The sequence below is a fragment of the Dendroctonus ponderosae genome, unplaced genomic scaffold, assembly GCF_020466585.1.
Source record: "Dendroctonus ponderosae isolate FM_Combo_2020 unplaced genomic scaffold, Dpon_F_20191213v2 Dpon_F_20191213_272, whole genome shotgun sequence".
Classification (NCBI taxonomy): domain Eukaryota; kingdom Metazoa; phylum Arthropoda; class Insecta; order Coleoptera; family Curculionidae; genus Dendroctonus; species Dendroctonus ponderosae.
In genome coordinates, this window is record NW_026018480.1 from 346 (window position 1) to 23,101 (window position 22,756).

The window sequence follows — 22,756 nt, forward strand, 5'->3', positions numbered from 1 at the left end:
GGTTTCTGCAAGTTTTATTTACATCTTCAGGGCTATAATTTAAGACAACTTAATTAAAATAATAAATTATATTCTCATCTTTCCTGAGTCAAAGTGTGAAGTAAAAATTTTGAATATCGTTTATTTCATAACGTTTCGGCGAGACAACAGCGCCATCATCAGATTTAAAATTTACACAAACTACAAACACCAATTCACAATTAACATGGTGTATAAAAACTATAATTTATGAAGCGTTAAAATATTCATCAGTTCTTAGTGGAAAATGTTTTGCTCTCCCAAAAAGGATTTTTTCTCTTAAGAATAATAATAATAATAATAGAAGAAAAATAAAAAAGTTCTCGCCTCAAAGACCCTCATTTACTCCCGCCATTCATTAGCATAGTTTCCGCACGTTGAGCGGCCTATTCAAATAGACTCAGTAAAAATATGTCTTTTTTGTCCAGAATCATCAATCTCTAGAATATATTCAGATGAACCCATTAACTCGCACAATGTTACATTTTGTGACCCTTCCACTCATGAAATATGTGAAGACAATCACACCTGCATACCGACGCAATATATTTGTGATGGTTCAGCCGACTGCCCGGATGGTACTGATGAAGCAAACTGTAGTCCAACCAACACACCTGCTGCTCCTGTATGTGATTCTGCTAGGTGTGTGTTGCCTGACTGTTTCTGTTCCAAAAATGGTAAGCTTCTTTGGAAACTACCCATAAGCAAGGAAGCTCATTTAAAAGCTTCTTCCAATAGGTACACAAATACCAGGTCATCTCGCTCGTCACGATGTGCCTCAGATGGTTTTGGTCACTTTCGAAGACTCGATTAACGATGAAAATATTGATTTCTATAAACAGATTTTCTCCGGAAAATATCTGAATCCTAACAACTGCCCTATAGCCGCAACTTTCTTCGTTAGTCATCAATATAACAACTACTTTTTCACTCAGAAACTGTGGAATCATGGTCATGAAATCGCTGTACATTCCATCAGGTAAGCAACTTTGCATTAACTTGGAAAAGTACTAAACCTCATACGTTTTAGTCATAAACTGCCAGAAGAATGGTGGGCAGAAAACGCAACAATAGAAGATTGGTTTGATGAAATGGTGGGTCAGGCCAATATTCTGAATAAATTTTCCACTGTTCGATTAACAGAAATCAAAGGATTGCGAGCTCCATTTTTACGAATTGGTTGGAACCGACAGTACTTAATGATGAATGAGTTTGGATTTCTTTATGATAGTTCAATGGTGGCTCCATTTTCTTATGTACCGTTATGGCCGTATACTTTGGATTACAAAATACCTCATCAATGTAAGTTGGGTTGGATTGGATGAATAAAAGTTGAGATGGATAATTCCTGTTATTTTTGCCACATTATTCGCATTATATTTTGAATTTTAAGCAAACAAAAATATAAAACCGTTAACATTTTAGATTACATTACTTTTTATTGCTATTATACAGGGTGATGCAGTTTGCACGATATAAACTTTAGACAATAGAAAATAGAAATTTTGTTTTTTTTAGATTTTGCTTTATAAATTACACTCGATAAATGGTTAGCTACGGAAATAAACGACTTAAAAAAATCAACGTTGCACGGACAAATTTTGACTAATTTCGGAACTGGATAAATTATAATTGCTCCGAGCGATTCTATTTCTGTTTGAAGCGTTATTTAGTACAATTCCTTTTCAGTTAGTGTGTGTTTTAGCAAAAAGTGTTTACAGGACGCCAAATAAAAGCTGTAATATTCGAGAAAGTTTCACAGGCTCTTGGTTGGACTAAAATACGCTTTTTTCCGTTTTTCAACGACACAAACAATAAGATAGATCTCATATTGCAAGAAAAGTTTTTCAGTTTTTCGACTATTTGGTTTCTTTACAGAGTGGTCATAAATTCAACGTTCTGATCTCGCAGTGAATTTTTATCTTGAACAGATTTTCAAAACGTAAGGCCGATGTTGAAACCGAAAAGTTGTTGATGGACTTGCCAAAAAAATTCAATGTACCGGGTTGCATTAATGAACAAAATATTTGCAAGAAAAATTAGCTTTACTTGAAAGTCTGTCAGAACCACAGATTTCGAGGCAATTCTGATTTGGGTCACTTTTCACGCAATCCTGAATATCGAATTTTAGTCTTAAATTGCCTATTAAATTTTAGTTTCAGCTCTATATCATCAAAATCTGATCAAGAGCAAAAAAAGCTGGTATTTAACGTAACCACCCTATAAAGAGAAGAGATGGTCTAACAATTTAAAAACCAATTTTCGAGCTATTTCGTTCAACTGTAAACTCTTGGTGTTGAGATCTAGAAAACCTTTTTTTATTCACAGAAATCTTGCATTTTTTAGTTGCCGCCATATAAAAAATATATCGAGGTGCTTAATTCTCACAAAAACATTGTCCAACAAAAAATAAATGGGGCTCAAAAACGCTTTAAACAGAAACGCAATCGCTCTAAGCTGTATGTTCAATTTGTTGAGCAGTTTATATGATGTTCAAGTTCTGTTAACTCTGAGTTAACTGCTGTAGATATTTATTAACTGCCATCGAAGGCCAAAGGAGCATGTTTTGCAATAAAAATAGTCCATTTTTATATTGTCAGTGGTGTTCTAAAGGGCAAAATAAATCTTTACTTCGATTTTCTGTCCAGCACACTGTTTCCGAGTGAAAAGTCAAGCTTTATTAAACACTTAGTTAATACAGGAAACATTTATTAGGTAACAATTGTGGATATTCGATCCAACTTGAACAAAGCTGTTTGAGAATAATTAATACATTTTAAATATTTTAATCATATATAAAGAGGTCTAAATAAAAAATTACAATTTGCATCGTCACTTTTGTGCAATATTTTTTTTTTAATTAAAAGTACAGGTATTTTTTTATCTAACATCGATATTTTAAAACATAATTAAGCGGTAGAGACACCGTAGAAAACCATGTACCTGTAGCCCAAAAACAACTTTAATTATTCAAACGAATCATATTTCTTTATGGTTATTTGCAGAATTTCATCGTAACAATTTATTATAAACTTCTGTGTGTAAAGGTTTTAGACAAATGTGCCCGACAAGATCCTATCCAGGTCTATGGGAAATGGTAATAAATCAATTGGAAGCACTGGAAATTAGTTGCGCAACATTAGATTCCTGCCCATCCGAACTATCAGGCCAAGAAATATATCAAACTCTGATTAGAAACTTCAATAGGCATTATTCGACAAATCGAGCACCATTTGGTATCCATTTACAAGCAGCTTGGTTCGAAAACACTGAATATTTAGCAGCTTTTCAGGTAAATGAAAAAAAAAACGGATTTTAGCTCAAGGCAAATGTAGATAATCTGAGAGTCGGTAAACCAATAGCCAAAGAGTTATACTTTGGTCGAAAAACTATGAAGCTAAGTTTCTGATGAAAGTAGCTACAGATTTAGAGCTTTGCTAATCTCACACCCCCAGGACCCGTTTCGAGCCATTACCTCTCGTCAGCTGGGTTTAGCCCGAAAATAATATTCCTGAAACCTTGACATCAATTACTTCGTTCTTGTATTTTACATGGAAGGATTATTTCCATACAAGGTCTATGTAAAATTCACGGCCGAAATAAAATACTGGTTTTCAGAGTGTTCTCTGTCTGTCTTTAGTTTAATTTTCATTTTAATTAATAATTGTCTAATAATTATTTTGAAAATTTTTACAAACATAAGAAAAATTTGGTAGTAACTTGTCAGCAAAAATCCTAATTTAACTCTTATAAAAAATCTAAGAAAAAAAATATGTACAGGGTGAAATACACATTGAAAAGAGTTTTTATTAAATTCGCAGTTTATAGTAATATTACGCCAATGTTGAAATTAATTCCAAAGTTGGAGTGTCGACAGAAAATGTAATTATTTACACCATTGAAGTATACACGATATGAAGTGATTTGGCATCATTTACGTGAAAGTTACAATCTAATAATGTATTCAAGGTGATAGTTATAAGACAGTTGAACAACAACAAAAAAAATGTTTTAATACACCTGCAATTTTCAACGGTTAATAACGCTTAACACAAACATTTTAGGAATTTCTAGACGTTGTTTTATCAAAGCCTGATGTCTGGTTTGTGACAAACTCGCAAGCTATTGAGTGGATGCAGCATCCAACACCTCTAAAAAAGCTGCTTAAATTCCATCCTTGGGATTGTAGAAAACATGTAAAGCAAGCTCGCGAGATCGCATGCCAAACGCCAAATAACTGCCAGTTAGCAAGCAGGGCTCTTAAACAGGATGTGGAGCTGCAGACGTGCAACAAGTGCCCCAAGAAATACCCTTGGGTTAAAAACGAATTTGGAGCGAACTAAAGCTAGCATTTGAAAATTTCGTTTAGTACAAAATGGGAAAAAGGATGGCAGTAGGGTGGTAACCAGAAAATATGATTTACTTTAAATGTTCTCAAACCAATACCTAAAAATGTACGCAACAATAAATTTCCCATAACTGGTTCCTAATCAAATTAAACCCGCAGAAAATCTATACAATTTGTAACCAATCGTTAAAACCAAAGTTTTATCGAGAAGCAAAAAATTGTATATCCAACATGGTTACAAATAAGTCGTTGCGCCCTTTGTACCTTTCATACGTGTGGGTGTTCTGTATTATCTTAATATTCCTTTCATTTTCTTAAATACTAATTAAAGACATACATCGAATATTATAATTAACACCAAAAAGCTGTATCTATTTTGATGCTGATAGCAATTGAATGTGGAACAAACAAATTCCTAAAATCATTCTAAATGTCTTACTTATGTTTGCTCTGATATTTAAAAATAACTAAAATGAAATTGATAATGATACCAACAACGAAATATACAAGGAACAGGAAAAGAGGGTTAATTTTTAAACTGGTTGTTAAATGCGGCTAGAAAAAAACTGATTCAAAGAAAATATAATTGATGATCACATAATGCTTCAACAGTTAAAATAATTTATGATCAAGTTACCTTTTCACCCCGACAGAAGCAATCCATTTTGGAGGCAAAAGATAATTGAAAAATGACAAAACAATAATGTTACTTTATACAACCCGACGACGATAACAGAATAACGCACAAGACATGCAAAACAGCTCCGATAAAACCTTCTGGTTCTTTACCTAAAACCTTGTAAATATTGCTTTAAATTTGGGCAAAAGCTATAAAAAATGAACGAACAATAATAATGCAAAATAAAATAATAGTATATCTGAAACACTCAAAACACAGTATAATAATTTTTTTCAGAAAATTGAAAATGTAATATTTAGTGTTTCATTAATAAAAATAATTTTGGAGCGTCGCGTTGTTTGTTGGTACCCTGAGCTGAGTAGAGACAAAAGTAAAGAGCTCCAAATATATCTTGTTAGGAACAATTTTTATACGTTCTACCGTTGATCATATATTTCAGGAAATAAAGAAGAATTGAAGATAATATAGAATACCACCAAGTTAGTAACAGCTTTGTATTTATTTGCCTTTATCTATTTATTGCTTTCACTAGCATTACATTGTAATTTGATATTTATTGGTTTCGTTTGTTTTAAGTTGTACTCGGATGTATGCATTAAAAGATATAAAAAATTCATGTTTTTAAGTTTGTTTATCCAGGGTGTCCCATGACTGGTACAAATTAAACCACATATCCCTGGAACAAAAACACACAAGATTTAATCTAACTTACCGCTATCCAAAAGATAGTAATAACTGACATATTGCCACAAAGTTTACTCTGTTTCTACATTTTTGTCGATAATTCCTAGAATTAAGGAAGGTAAGTAACTTTTTGCATTTTGCATACATTTTAGCCTGCCGGGTTTGCTTCAGTTGGGTAATTCCAATATTATTGAATACTTGATGTATATTCCTAATATTAAGAGAATATATTTTTTTTGCGCCATGGATTGGACATTTTCAATAACAACCTGGAATCTGCAAACTGAAGAATGTGAATGAAGAAGAATCAAAGTGTGCCAACAATGAAAGTCGATCTTGTTTTTTAATTTAAGTTTACTTAGTCTTGTGCTGCACAAGTTAACAATATACGTAAACTAAATCTACTTGACTATATAATCAAGAACTTGGGCTAAATATAAATTCCCAAACGTAATAACTACCATATAAAGAGCAATCAGCATCAAGCAATAAAATTACAATTATTAAAAATTAAGTTTGCCAAATTGCCAGATTTGCGCCAACTTGTACCTGTGCTTTTGCTTACCGTGCAGAAGCACTGGAACAAATTTCACACACCTAACGAAAATAGTTGCGAATAGTTGCTAGTAGGTACTAAGTTTGGCACATAGGAGTTTATATTGCTTTGTGTTACGGAAGCCTTAACTAATTGAGATATGTCACGTACATACATATTAAAACAAAATTAAAATCCCAATTTTGATATTCAATTAAAAACCAATGACAAAGTAAGTATGTAAAATAATACCAGTGTTTTAACGCACAGGACACTGAAGCTTTAGAGACAACTAGGTTCTGAGAAAACTTTGCTTTTGAGAAGTAAAAGCACTACATCCGATAAGGCCTTGATATATTGTGGTGTAGGTATTGACCCAGCAATGCACCTATATCTAGCACCCTGTAGTCTAAGCAACCAAGCAACTAAAAAATGCCGTTGACTTGCTACTCTTAACACCATTAACAATATAGACGATTTATTTGTATCTAATGTATATTAGCTCTCCAAAATAGTGATTATCTACTCTATAATAGTTTACAATAATAATATATGGACCTTTGCCAACCCTGGTGGTAGAATTCTAAACAAAACATACCGTATTATATTGTGCACCTAATTTTTTGTACACATTATATTTAATTCTTTTGCTAAAGGCCCCAAAAATATTATTGAGAAATCGACATAGACACATAAAAATCATATACTGCAGGAACCTAATAGTAGTTAATGTGTTAGCTGCATTAAATGAGCATTCTTAATAGCTTCACTTCCTAGGCGTTAAAATTGTTCTAAAAACAGTTCATCGGCATAGTATATGATTTTTACACGAATATGTTTAGTCACTGGCATGCGCGAACACTCTAAACAGTGTTTGCATGTTGAAGTTGGAAATACGTAAAAAATAAAAAAGGGAAGTTCAAACTCCCCGCATAAGTAAGGGGAACATAGTGTGTGTATGGTACAATATACTAAAGATAGGTATATGTACATACATCTGTATGTCAACCCAACCCTCATAGGTTAAAGGAAAACAAGGCCACTACGTCACTCTACTTAAGCGGTTCTAATGGTAACTCTCACGATATCTTGTTACGCCACCAGGAGAACATGACCAAAGGTGACTCAAAATCCGTGAATGTAAAGACGGGTGAAAATAACGTGAAGTAAATGAAGAAAAATGAAAATGGATCAAAAGCTTCACGAAAACGACGCATTGTGGGAGTCTCATCCTTAGTACAATCGCAAAAGAAATCTTTGGGAGTAAATTTCACTTTCTTTTTGCGTAGACTTTTCAAGATTGCTTGATAAAATGCCACTAAAGATTTGTCGGATGCAATATTAGCTCCCAGCTTTGTCAGTTCTGCGTAAATGCTAGCAATAGATTTGTTGAACTGTTTGAATTTGCGCGATGTAGTTGATATGTGAGATAGTGATGAGGTGGAGATGGAGTATGGAGAATGAAGAGGTTGAGTTGCGCCAGGGCGCAACTTTGCCCGACACCCTCAGCTGGGGAATTTGGTGTAAAACGCGTACATCAGATCGTAATTTTTAAAGCTGATTTGTTGTATGTCGCGGCGATCCCATCTGTTGCCAAATTGGTTCAAACAAAGAAGTTCTTTGGATGTGTCTTTGGTTGGAGACAACTAGAAAGACAGTAAACGTTTCTCAAAAGCTCCTTCAGTAAAAACCTAATATTCATTAAAATAAGCGAAATACATTTTCATTCACATTAGTGAACTCCTGTGAAGTACGAACTGTATAGTTGCAAGCTTTTACTAGCGCCTCTGTATGCTGCTTTAATGTTTTACTTACTTGGTTATTGAATACAGTCACTGTGAACTTCCCCGGCAAAAACGTATCCAGGACCCTGCCGATTATTTCTTTGTAGCTGCTTACCGGAACATTTGTCTCAAAACTCACATAAGAGAAGTCTGGCTCAGGGGTGATATGAATTGTCATGTAATAGCCCTGGGAAAAAATGCAAATTTATTTTTTGCTACTACTTGATTTCGTTAATTCGACTGAGCCTTGGAATTGGATTTATTTAGCGCAGCGTTTTTGAATTTAGAACTTCATCAAACAATGGTTAAATTGTCTCTACTTTTCGGGCTTAGATTTACTTAAGTTATACACATATTTTGAAACCTTTCAATCAAGTGATTTCGTCGATTTCGATAAGTCATTAAATAAGATTAGTTACTGGAAGTAAAACAGAGTGAAAGTTCCATAAAAAAAAATTAAATTTCTGACATGTTTCACCTAAAATGCGCCTTGGAGAGGAATGGTAACGATTCATAAAAAATACTAACAAGTAATTTAAGATCAATACAAAAATTAGTTACCTTCACCCTTTAAGTTGGCAAAGAAGTTTTATGGTAAAATTCCTAGCTATTTCAAAGTAGGTATACTAATTTACTTACATCTCGTGAAGCAAAACATTTCTTGAAACGCATGAAATAATAATTATCAATAAAATATTTTGAATGGTAGTACATTTGTTTTAGGTAACTATTTACACGTGTTTTATGGAGTACCAGTGCTATGAAAGAAAAGTCACTGGAAAATATATGAGCGATACAACTAAAAATGTAGGTGTTTGACAATCAGCAGCACTAAGAAATGAGACAATTTTATGTGGCAAAAAATCATAAAATTTAAACTTTATGTATAATTCAGAAACTCAGTCAAAGAGATTGAACATTCCGCTACACGAAGCGTGATAGATCATTTTTAATTGCAACATTCGCTGAATCATTATCAAGATGATAATATCTCAAAAAACGATCAAACACACATGAATAAACATCGAACTTGGCCCAATTGTGATTTTTTATTGTTAAAACTAAGTAGAAAAAAAATGATTCATCTCAAGAGTTTTAGGAGAAAAATATATATGTATCATATACATTTTCAGTACTTAATATACAATATGATTTTGAATTAAATACGTGTCTGCTATGATCATGATATATGAAATAGCTATAGTTTAAATAGTAAACTGAAAAAATGACGAAAAACTAAATATAAATGTCCTGCGACGAATTAATCCCATTTATACAGAATCCAGTTTCTTTCAATTTCTGAATTTTCGAGAAAAACTGGATATGAACAGAATTGAGCTACTAACAAATTTAATATTTTAGACGTTATTTAGTATACTTACATTCTTCGATACTCCGTTCATTGAGTAGCCACAGGGCTCAAACAGGAAGTCATCTATAGTCATATTTGGTATTATCTTGTCGATTCCGGCTTTCTAAATAAAAAGGACAGTTTTACCACTTAATATTATATTTATGACTTACAGACACTATTAATAGGTATATATCGTCTAAATTATAATATGGGGTAGATAATGACGATATCATGGCATTCACTTGGTAAAAATAAGACAATTTAAACAAACTTGGTTAAATCACAGGTTGACTGTAACGAATACACGAATACACATAGTGGAAAAAGTGTAAATTAAAATTATTATTATTACTTTTTTATACTTGTACTTTATGACTTTATAAATAAGATTAAAATTTCTACATTTGAGATTATTGAGGGCGAGGAATCGAAAGTACGGGCTCTTTTTAATTAGCAGATATTTTCAAATACTTATAATACTCTGTCTAGTTTTAAAGCATACAAAGATATCTAAATCAAGTTTTCTATTATACAATTTATAAAAAACTTGAGAAAGTTTTACGTCAGTATTTTTTTCAGACAAAGCCTCATGAGAAAAAATCTAAAATATTAAACGATTATTTAAATCGCTCTTAGAAGTCAATCAAATGTATACATAGTTTTACTGATTTCGCGAATGAGTGTTGAGCAGTGTTTTCAATGCAGGGTATTATTCTTACTTGTACTGTAAAAATCAAATAAATAATTTTACATGAAGCAAATCTGTCTTCAGCTATAAGAAGAGAGTGTGTACTTAATTAGGTCAGCAATACAACTTTAGTTATCTCGAGTATGATTAGTTCTTGCGGTTTCCATACAGTGTATTTTTACTTGTTCGCTAAAAACAGAAAAATGAATTCGAATTTTACTGGAGCTAAATTTGCCCCTAGCCATAAAAAACGAGTAATGTACCATAAGTGGGTTGAGCGTTCCACTAATGTCACTATTACGTTATTATTTAATTTAAAAGCAATTTAAATTTATTGGCTCAAAAATTATATATAATCGTTCATAATATAAGTGAGAACATTGAATTAATAAAACAAATTTACTTATTTTGTCGATGAAAATAGCTTCCAAATTATCCTACGAACAGATAAAACCATAGTTAGTATATTATAATTATCCAAAAAGAACCTTTCTCAAATTGATTTTATTTTTGGAAAAATATTAATATCCAATAAATTAATTTCTACTGTAATCTTACACCTCTGAAGAAATGGTATAAATTTCAGTCGAACATTGCGATGGTATAACTAGTTAAAAAATTAAGAATAAAATCTTACTTTTGTTGCTTCCGTGCCGTTAAGGCATTCCACTTTTGTAAAAATAGCCATAACATCCGGATCTAAGTCAGTCATCAATATTTCAAGAGTTTGGTCAGCATCAGTGGTAGATAGTCCAGGAATTTGGGGGTGTCGTTGAGGCAAGGGATTTAAAGTGTATAAATACCAACAATCCCTGTTAACCGCTCCCAGACAGTATGCAACTCCATCAGGAAAAAGGGAATCTAGAAGAGCAACCTGAAAAAAAATCAACTGTAATTAAACGGACTTGAAAAAAAGAGTTGTATAATTTGAAATTTTGGGACATAATTTTCATAATTCACTTCAAACTAACGCAAAATGGAAAACAATTTTTTGTGTTATAATGTTTTTTAATGCGTTATCACATACATTAATATCGATAGAATTAAAGATGAAACTTGTCTTGGAAACTTCGAACAAACTATCAATAGAACATTCATCAAAAAAATGTTTCAAAAATATCTCGTTACTGCACGTTTCAGCTGTATTCGTTTACAGAACAAAACGTAACTTTCGTGAAGCTGTCCCGAGCAATTACAATATCTTTAACCGGTTACGTTAAGATTATTATTAGAAACCACTTTTTACGATAGCAAATCGCTTTCGCACATTTGGTGACGAAAAAGAATAACGAAAATTATTCAGCACCTGAGATGTAGCTTGAATTTCCATATCAATGTGGTCAAGTGAAAGTCGATATAAATATGATCAAGATGGGTTTTTATATTAAAATTTGGCAGCATTCGCTAGACCACGATCATATATTAAAAATAAATAAGTAAATTCTAATTAACTCATATCCCACCATTTTCACACATCAATCACACCTTCCTTTAGAAGTAAAAAAGCACGGATTTTAAACAAATCGAAAATAATAAATTCAGGAAAAAATTATTTAAAAAATACTAATACTAATATAATATAAAATATACCTACTGGATTACTATATCCATGATTAAAAAACAATCTGATTAGGCGATTATATAATAACGACACAATTTGGATATACGATTACATAATAGCGATAACCATTGGGAATTGCCTTGAATGATAAATCTAGTTGGAGTTGCTAATTTCGAAATGTTTACATTTGGAAAGGATATTATCAATGTAGATAAATGTGTTAATTCGTGCAGACATTTAAGAATGCTGATAACCTTAGCCTTACCCAATATACCTTTAACTAAAAAGCGGGAAGGAACTGGCCACTGGCCAAAACTGAAAATGTAAGCAGTCTAGAAAATATAGTTCCATGCACAAAGGAAATTTCAATCGGCTAAAAATTGAATTAAAAGAATTATCAATCAATGTTCACTTAAATTTTTAACATTTCTAAATTAACTGTGCTTTACACAGTTATTTTTTGCATTTAAATTTTACTGTCTGTAATTTAATAAATAATTTATCGGCAATATTCGGATATGCAATAGAAATTTCAAATAAACCTATCAAGACCCCTTTATATACAAATACGAAATAAACATTTTATCTTTAAAAACGAACTCTCCTACTTTAAACTACAATATAGCATTTGCAGAAAAATTTTGCAATTTTTTGAATCTAAATTTGCTTAAATCGTTTTTCTGAAAATGTCATGCTAAATTTCATGTAGACGTAGTAGGGTAGAAAAGGACGATACAACATATTAAAATCAATTAAAAGACACATGATTTTGATTCAGTATTTTATAGTTTACGTATTTTTTATTTTTAGTAATTCCCATTATAATAATGCTATTTTTATTATTATCCACTTACTTCTTGATCAAAATGTTGATGCGGGGAAACTTGCAAATCAGGCCTCTTATAGCTTTTTCTTGAATAAAACAGATCTTCGACTTCAGTAAATCCTGCGTATTGTTCAGCGAGCAGTAAAAGTGGTTGCAGACAGAGCAGCGGTGTTGTGGTTCCACAAGTCTTAAGAATAAATCTGCTTTTCGAGACAAACATGGAGCTTTCACTGAAAAAAAAAAGAAATTAATTTTAAGCATAAGCATTACACAAACAGTTCTTTTCTTTATTTCCCATCCATTTAGTATCGTGAGAAAATATTGTGATAATTGTTAGACAACAATAATTAATAGATAAAAGAAGAGTCTTTTATCTATTAATTATTTACATTTAGTATCGTGAGTAAAATATTGTGATAATTGTTCTTGTCTTTTATCTATTAATTATTTAAACTGTTATCTGATAGCTTTATGGCTCCATTCTCGCATGTATTATTTCAGTGCTTATTCTCTAATCTTCCAGTTCTAAATCTTTAACATATATTTTTAATTTACTATAAAAATAATATAACATGTGATCAATACTACCTGCTTTGATTGCCATTAGTCCACTCCACTTTTTTAGGGAAAAATATTTTTTCTTAGTAAAAATAGAATTTTACCTTGTTTCACTTTAAGTGTTGGTTTTTTGTCCTAAACATTTATTAAGTATGTAGTTATACATAGATATTACAGTCTTCATAAATTTGATTTTAAAATCAATTGGCGATATTTCGAAAACAGAATTAAGCAAACTTGCCTGCAATGGTAAAAACATTCCAACTTAAATTTACCATCTGGCATCTCTTATTAATGATTATTTCATCTTCCATCAACACTATTGAATTAATTAGTAAATCGATTTTGTTCTATTTATTGTTTGAACGTAAATCTTATACTAAAACACAATTAAATGTACAACCAATACTCGGTTTCAACCATACCGCATATAAAATTGTCGGTACACTAATTAACATAATTGGTTGTAATAGATTCGGTCAGAATTTTATAGATAAAGTGACTAAAGCAATTCTCAGAATTGTTCACTTTATCCACCAGTAGTTGCTCTTTATGCTCGGGTTATTTTTGAGTTGTTTGTTACTACCCTATTTGGTAATTCTATTTTTAAACGGTTAAAGGTTATCAGGAATTATACTGAACCCATCAGACATCATGGTTTAGATAGATCAATGAAACAGATCCTGTTTTTAATTAAAATACCGCAGGAATTCTTGCTACCAAAAAGGAACAAACAATATTAATTGACGATATATAATTTTAAAACAACAAAAAAGTATTTAAGTATTTTGTCAGGATTTACTTTATTTTCAGTTTTTCCTATTACACATTGTGGGTAAACTCCGAATTTAAGTATCAATATATATTATTGCTCCTTAACTTGAGAAGATTTAGTATTTTCATTTGATAATAAAGGATAACAGTAAACTTGTAGTTATTTTAAATAAATTAATCAAATTTACAGCCTCAAGAATATCCTTGGTTAGTTACGTACGATAATTCTCATTAACCTGTACATTATTACCAAGATAGCCAGCTATCTCTTATAGTGCAGACGCATTAAATTATTTATTCTATTTAGAACCAGTATCACTACCATTGCTATTTCCAGACGTGCGGTTGACTGATAATGAAGCGATAAAATTTAGACTTCTATTATTGGTATCGATAAAATATACAGGCCAACTATAAAATAGGCTATTGGTTGGATATTCGTTTTATAATGTATGTTGAGTAATATGTCTTTCATGTTTGTTGAAGCGTTCAAATAATGACCTTTTTTCTTGTCCACCATTGCACTTAACATGTTGCGAGAAAACGGACTTGCTGCATAAAAGTGATTCCTAATACAAATCAAATAAGACCGTTGTAGGAAAAGTCTGGAAATTTTGCAAGTGACCTCAGAAACAACCTTGCCCTTCACAGCAGGAAAATCGATACCATTACAGAGTCGCGTTTTAACCAAGAGATGAAATTTAACCCTACTTCGCAAGGATGCATCTTGTTTGCATCGCAATAAATTGACCCAGATTCAGCTGGATCAACTTTAGAGTACGAATGCTGACATTGAAGACATGCACCAAGATACAGCAATGAAACTAAAGTTAAATTAGAGTTCATACCTAAACTTATAATCAAGCCATCCACAAGTTTATTTATATAATACATCTTATTTGAAACTGTACAGTTTCTTCATATTTAAATATAAAATTGAACTTTTCAGCGATCACGACAGAAGTTGAAAGTCAACCATTAACCGCTAAAAATTCTAAATACCTATATGCTTACATAGTGAGTCGATACAGTAGGGCAAACACAAAGCTATAATTTAAAAATACAAAAGAAAAATAATTCCGAAAGAAAAAAAAATTAATAAACTTTAACTAAACTTGATCGAATTATTTAATTTTTGCCCAAATTTATCCACACACACTGCTAACAATTAGAGTAAAAATAATATGACAACAAACTATTCACGGAGAAATTTAAATGTTTGTTTATTATAATCAGATCAAATTAACATAGCGTTGCTATTGATTGATATTGAATAAAGAAAAGGCTTTAAGATCAGAAAAAATTCCCGATATGTGTTTGATAATACATTATAAAAAGCTGCGCGTCTAAAGTAATAAATTCTCGATACAAATAACTAAAAAACGTTTTAATATAATAAAACCATGTTTTGTAACCAACTGAAATAAAGGCCTCAAAATAATTAGATATTTTCTTTAAATAACAAAAAAATATATATTTACTTGATGATGTATCGGATTTGCTCCTATATTTGCTCCTATTATTGAGATGCTTCCGCACCCGATTTTTTAAGTGCTTGACATATTAATTTTACAGAACGTGACTAAAATTTCGAAAAAATCTTGACAATATATCTATATTTATTTAGAAATAAACTACACAAGGCAAAGTCGATTGTCATTCTGCCTCGAAAATATTAGTAATTTAATTAAGTAACTAACAATATAAAAATATAATTTAAACATCAACTCACGATTAATCTTGATGACGAATAAAGAATGAAGATATGGACCGAGAATAAGCTGTATTTAATAATTAAAGCACTTACAAGCTAATGTTTCTAAAGACTACGGGATCGGTCAGTTTATTGTATCAAACCTTATAGCTAAATGACTTCTCAAATTGGCTTGTTGAGGCATCTTTTGCTTATGGCATTATAAATAAATGCGTGAAAAATCCATTTCTCATCCATTCTCAACCACCCCAAATTATTCCTAATTCATGTAATAATTTCCATTCGAAATCTGGATTCAGTTTCACTCAATGGGTAATGGCAAATGGGTAATGAGCATAAGAGCTTAAAACATTTGGTATTTACGCCCCTCCTCAGCACACAAACATAATGAATATGTGTGTACATAAAATACTAATACTCTAATCTATCATTTGTATGCAAATGATACTAGTGATGATATAAGCGTTTCTATGTTAATGACTCTTCCTACGTAAGTCGGTGAGAATTAATTTAGAAAAATGAGTTTAAAATAACGTAATAACGTTGTTTATTTACCTTCTAAACTAATAATAAAATCAGATGCAGAATATTCTAAAAAACATTGACTGTTTGCCAAACGGTACGTTCACCTATCTCATAACTTAGCTAGTGTTGCCAAAATATATCATTTCATTCGACATAATTTTATCGAATCTAAAAATACCTTAGACTTTTGAGCAGGAATTACTAGTTCATAAAGAAATTTGCTCAATGGTTTGAATACTTCTTGAATCGATTTTAGGACAAAATTGATTTTGATTGATTGCGATCATTAATTATAAACATAATAATTAATCAACTAATTTATTTTTTATAAAAATACAATTTTAAAAATATCATCTTTGGGTCATACATTTTTAACTACGTAAGTTATTACTTACTGTGTGTAATTTACATTACAATAACCCTAATTAAATTATAATAAAATAAATAAGGAATTAATTATTAATTTGAACCTGATTTAAAAGTTATTATAAGTGGTTTGAATGTAAACAAACTAAAATAAAATATGTTCAAATTTATAGAGGGGAAAAGTAGTATTGACCGACCAGTTAGAAACTTTGCCACGTGGAAAATATTGGGGTTCCGTTATATACGATTTCGGAAAATGTATAATTCTTTTCAGAGCGAAAGTGTTAGTCAATCAACAGCCAAATAATTATGGAAAAAATATATAAAAGTAAGAAAAATATTAATTATGAATCAAAATCTTTCCAAAATTGTTTTTTTCAGATTTGTAAATTTATTTTTCGATCGAACTTATCTTGGTTGTTGTTTAATTTATATTTCAGTCCCTAAAAAAAGACGCACTTGGAATTGTGAAAAGGCTGATAAAAACTCGGCTTTTTCGATATTATTTAGTACGTTTTTTTACTAACCTGAACCGTGTAGGTTTGTTACGATTCAAATAAGGTTTATATTCAAATGTAATGTAAATTTAAAAAAGCATAAAAAACAATTAAGAATCAAAATCTTTTTCGTAGTTTTGTTTCTTAGATTGGTAAATTTGCTATTCAATTGAATTTGTCGCAATTGATGTTTAATTTATATCGTACACGTATCTAACTGTAACTGTAGTATAAAAGTACAATCTAAGTGTAGTCGCGTAGAATAAAGTAACTTTATATCACTCTCTCTGCGTGTTTGGTTGCATCTTTATATAAAAATTGAAACATGAACCGAGAAAGAATTAATTTTGAAGGATTTATTGATAGAAACATACAGGTTGACTCATCACGTGATTGCTAATAGAAATATTTAATGCGTTTGAATGACTGATTTATTAATAAGATAATGAAATAATTTTCTGTTTGCTCAAAAATAAAATTCATTGAGTAGGTCATAGCAGACATAATTATGTTTTGTTTAATTAATTAAACTTAACACGTTTGTCACTATTCAAGCTTTGAAAAAGAGGATTCGAGAATTCAAGATGAATCCGGAAATAATATATTAAGATAAACTACTTATAACAGTGAAATTTTAAAAAAGATATATCATGTGGGAAATATGACTTTTACAAATGTAGTCTAACTATATATATGTACTACAAAAAAATGTTGAACAATTCATTGACTCGACAATTTATCAGCCGCATTCCGTTAGGTTTGCCAAATAAAATATTGATAGAAAAACGGCATCTGGAAGGGTTTTTAAAAAAGATAAATGTTTCATATCTTTAAAATGTCAATCTAGTCACATGGTCACAAAATGAGCTGATCTAGCGAAATTAATTGGAGTAACTAGAATAGAGAACTAACAAACCTAAATGAGTAAAAAGCATTTTATTAGCATACAGCCAGAGTAAAAGCGTCCAATCTATAACAATAATAAGGGTCAATCAACAATTAAATAAACGCTTATCAATTGCTCTGCTCTGATAACTGACATGAATCTAGAGGTTAATAGACTGAAACTGTAAACAATATTGTTGCTCAATTTTTTTTTAGCTCAAACGTGTCATTGTATGCAATTATTAGCTTAACTGCTCCAGTCAAGAATCCATTTGACACTGTCTCATGGCCAGGGTCAGTTGATTATGTAAATCGTTAATGGCTAAAAATAGCTCGCTTAATTCTTTGGACTGTAAATACTTGAGGAATTCGTATTTATATCGTAACAATAGGCAATGGAAGATCATATTGAAGAACAGTGTACGTCTGATTCTGTTAAGGCTGTGATTCAGAAATATGAAAGAAACTGGTAGTGAAGAGATGGAGGCAATACTTCATGAAGTCGCTTCCTTTCAAGCATCAATACAGATATTTAGGCGTTGATTTTGCTGGAGCTTTGTTTCTTATTTATAGTTCTACAGCGACATTAATTAAAATGAACTCAAGGCTTACTAAACGTAATTTTACTGTTTCGCAAATACGTAGTATTTGCAAGCAGTTGTTAGAGTACGCAATAAAAATAAAGTTATGTATTTAAGCACTGCAAGTGTACAATTTCTTAAATAAATCAATGAATTACATACAACTGGTATGGCTAAAGTGGAACTTGTTGATTAAACGTGTATAATAAATTATTAAGAAATTGGCGACATATGATAACGAATGTAAGTAAGAGCGTTTAATTAGAAGAAAAGGGCGGTTTTAATGTGTTCGCTGTACTATACAGGGTGATTGGAAAAAGGTATCAACACTTTTAGGAAGTGTTCAGAGCAGCAGTAGAAGATATTTTATGCGTTATCCCGACATTTTCCGGAAATGTCTATTTAAGCCCAAGTTTTGTACAAAATCGTATTTCATCGAGTGTTAAATTATTATAAAAAACCGACTGCAGGCTAGTTATACAGAAAATAACAGTTACAGTTGAGCCTAATCAAAACCTTTACGCTGAACCATTTTTCAAAACTGCTCACGTCCAAACTAGAGCGACTAGACACTTGAAAACTTGTCTAGTTCTAAGTTGCGATTTAACAAACCTAGTCGAGCAAGACCAGAAGATCAAGCGGAACCATTTTCGAAAAAATCCTTACGTTCAATCTAGAGCAACCAGATTTGCTTGAAAGCTTGAAATTTAATACAATTGTATGCATGGTTAGTGGCTAAAAATTGAGAAAATTTAAATCGAAACGAAGTGCAGGCTGATTTTCTCGCAAAAAACAAACTTTCAGTTGAGTCCGACAAAAAATTTAATACTGAGCCAATTTCAAACATTTTTTAAGCCCAACCTGGAGCAGGCGGCAAATTTCAGAATACTATCGGTGTAGACTGATTTTTAAAAAATCCTCAACTTTCAGCAGCGTCTGGCCAAACCTTGCGAGTCTGACACACTTTCAAAAAATTCCTCACTCCTAAGGCAAAGTCGCCAGACACTGATCTTTTTGGCAATTAATACCAGATGATTCGTTGTTCCAACCAAATAACTTTCAAGCAAATCACAGTTCAGCCTGATTTTTCCAGAAAGTCACGAACTTCGAAAGCTTTTTATCGACTATTAAATTTAAAAAGTATAGAACTAATATAAAGAAATAATATCGATTATTAAAACGAATAAAGGCTTTAAACTAATTTATGCTTGGTAATTTTAATATAGGTATTATAACGTACGTGTACTACGAAGATATATTTACTAGAAATTTTGATTTATTTTCCTGACTGCGTGTAATTGTTATAAATTTTTTTCGTTCCTGGGTTTCAGTCAAAATGTGAAATAAAAATGTTCATATCGTTTATTTCATGTTACGTTTCGGTGAGACAACAGCGCCATCATCAGATTTAAAATTCAAAACAACCTTCAAACACCAATTTACAATTAAAATATCTTGTACAAAAACTATAATTTACAAAGCATTAAAACATCCATTAGTTCTTAAGGAAAAAACTTTTTCTTTGGGAGAGCAAAACATTTGAAAAACTTACCCATAATTGGTATTCAAGTCAAAAGGAAACATTAAAATGTTTTGAATTTTAAATCTGATAATGGCGCCGTTGTCTCGCCGGAACTTTATAGGAAATAAACGATATGAACATTTTTATTTCAAATTTTGACTGAAACCCAGGAAAGAAGAAATATAATTTTCTAGAAAGATATAACCAGGACACAAAATAAAAATATTTCTCTATTCAGAATGAAGTAGTAAAATAATATAAGAGATAGCAGTAAAACTAGGTACCATAAGCAATATTGAAAAATTAATAATCGTCACGGTGCCATCAATGAAGATCAACTGAAGTCAAAATGATTGTACTTTTTTTGTTCAAGAAAATCCTCATCCAGTTTCCAATAGGCAGATCTCTAGGGAACTMGAAATTAGTCTTGTTAGTGGCGAGAATTTATAAAGCCCAAAAAATGTATTTTTACAAGAAACAATCCCCTAAGAACTCACGATCTGAATAGAATATTCCATATTGCCATACTCAGTGTTCAKAAAAAATCAATGAGCAGGTATTTTTGTTTTATAGAGTAATAATACCGTTTTTTTGTCTAAGGCAATCTCAAGAAGGCGCTGTGGAATTTTCGCAGGAAGAACTAGTTCCGGACTTCTCAATTTTCTGGACTGGATCTGGTTTCAACAAGACCAGAGTTGCGCCGCCTCATTTTGCAAGACACGCGAAGTGTTTAAGAGAAAAGTGAAAAACGTTGCAAGAACCAGTAAGGCAGAATTCACAATCACAATAACTAGAAATGTTCAAAATAAGTTTCAGTTCCGAAGGGGGATCGTCAGTTTGTTAACGCTCAATATTTATTGGAGGAACATTATTGAATTAAATCAGACCTCTTCATTGTGCAAATTGGTAAATGTTTGTTAAATACATTTAAAATGACAAAAACTGATTATTTAGTAGGATTGCGTAATAGCGTAATTCGATCTACTCTTTAAGAATAGTCAATAAAATTAAGAATGCGATGTAAAAAATAATCGTAGTCGTCATATATAAAATTTTTCCACAATCAAATTATCGCAATTAAAATACTAGATTTTCAAAACAGACATTTGCCTTTGATTCACTGAATTTATTCCAAGTTGAGACTGGCACTATTAACATTAATCAAGACTTAAAACCAGACGTGTAAAACAATCTTGGACAATTTGATTCGTATAATCACTTTGTGCGGCTGTGACAATCAAAGGAAAAGTTAAAGTTATTATCGAATTTTCAAAAGATATCAATCAATGTTATCATTCTAAAAAATTATTCGTACGAAGCGCAAACTACCTTATCAAAAAGATGTTAACTGTATCTTATAACTATGAATAATTTATCTCAGATGAGTAATAGCCTCTAGTAAAACGAGTAGTTAATAAAAAAATAGTCGCCTGATTGATTAAATGTTAATAAATTGCACAACTAGCTTGACCCACAGTTTGTGCCTTCTTATCATTATAAACAGGGTCGAATAAAGTTGATAACACGAACATATCATGAGTTAGACGTCTTCTCTCTGGAACGGAATGTGTTTTTACAGAGCTTAATAAAATTGGCAACTTATTGATGAACATGGAAACGTGAAAAAGCCGCTAAAAGATCAATACAGTCAGTCGGCGTTCCAGGTGACAATGCTTCGAAAATATCGTCACAAGCTGCATCATTTTGCGCCCAAGTTTAAAAATACATAAAACTAATGCCGTAGTTTAAGTTTTAGTAAACTACCAACACTGTTGTGAATGACGTAAACCCAATAATTTTTAATTGGCTCCGTGTGCTACTGTACAAAGCTCAGCAAAAACGTGCGTTTATCTTATTTTGTTTACACATTCTGAATGATGAAACAATTACATTCAAATCATTCAATTACACATTCAAATGAATGAATGCAATTGAAAAATGTACTGATGCTGTTCTGTGTGTGTTCTGGTCGCTGATAAGCTCACAACATTCAAATCAATTCTCTTAAGAGTGTAAGCTATAAATCAATTAATTGTTGAAATAATCAATGAAAGGTTTGAAAAACAAATAGGCCTAAATTTAATAAAACGAAAGTTAGGATTATCTCTAGAGAAATCTAGCGAAATGTATTTCTTATACTCATTGGAGAGCAAATAGAACGGGTTTTTAGGTTTAAGTATTAATGGAAGCCAAAAAGCCTCCAACTCAGAAACAAGATGATTAAATGTTATGTCTGATCCGTTCTCCTGTACGGAACGAAAGCACTACTAAAGCTGCATCTATCAATCGAACTGAAGCTTTCGCGATGTGGACACTGAAACTGTTGCTAAGAATGCCGAGGAGAGACCGTGCCAGATATGAAGGTCAATCAGCTCAAAACGCTGGAGTGGAATACCGATAACTCTTCGACCTTATAAGGAAACGAATTATATCTTATCTAGGACACATTGTACGAGGAGAACGATATGATTTCCAACGCATAATGCTGCAAGGAAAATTGAGGATGGAAGCTGAAGCATTGGCAGGAAGAGACTATCTTGGCTTCGGAACATCCGCCAGTGGACAAAAAAATGCTTTAAATCGCTTCAGGAAGCACCAATGAATAGAACAATATGATAAGAAAAAGGAGGACGCCTACACAGGAATCTGCAAGGCACTTCAAGAAATGTTAAATCTGTGTGTGAAATTTAATAACCACAAAACTCATCTTTTAGCAATTTTTACATAGAAAGTCCAGTCGACCCAAAGAAAGTTTTTCCGAAATGTGTCCGAAATGGGTTGTAACTAGAAACTTACAAAGCTTCTCCCACCATTTCACACTGAGTATACCTGTCCTGGCTCGTCTCGTATCTACTAATTCAACGTTAGAACATCATTGATTTTATCTTGCCTTACA

General features: G+C 31.6%; 2 protein-coding genes across 2 annotated transcripts in view; one reads left to right on the forward strand and one right to left on the reverse strand.

The window, feature by feature from the left end:
- Positions 1-385: 385 nt before the first annotated feature.
- LOC125503725 (chitin deacetylase 1-like) lies at positions 386-5,628 on the forward strand (the record flags this gene model as incomplete). The annotated part of the gene is made up of 5 exons (XM_048664463.1): positions 386-695; positions 757-997; positions 1,049-1,320; positions 3,066-3,310; positions 4,083-5,628. Coding segments are annotated over 5 exons (1,347 nt in total), but the record flags the coding sequence as incomplete, so codon positions are not given.
- A 398-nt stretch (positions 5,629-6,026) lies between these two features.
- LOC125503724 (S-adenosylmethionine decarboxylase proenzyme-like) overlaps positions 6,027-22,756 on the reverse strand; it is a 19,815-nt gene continuing 3,085 nt past the window's right edge. The window contains exons 3-7 of the mRNA XM_048664462.1: positions 12,467-12,668; positions 10,689-10,925; positions 9,392-9,484; positions 8,041-8,196; positions 6,027-7,871 (exon numbers count right to left, since the gene is read on the reverse strand). Of these exons, the coding sequence (XP_048520419.1) occupies positions 7,731-7,871; positions 8,041-8,196; positions 9,392-9,484; positions 10,689-10,925; positions 12,467-12,668 (829 nt within the window). The 3' untranslated portion in view covers positions 6,027-7,730. The remainder of the gene's footprint in view (positions 7,872-8,040; positions 8,197-9,391; positions 9,485-10,688; positions 10,926-12,466; positions 12,669-22,756) is intronic.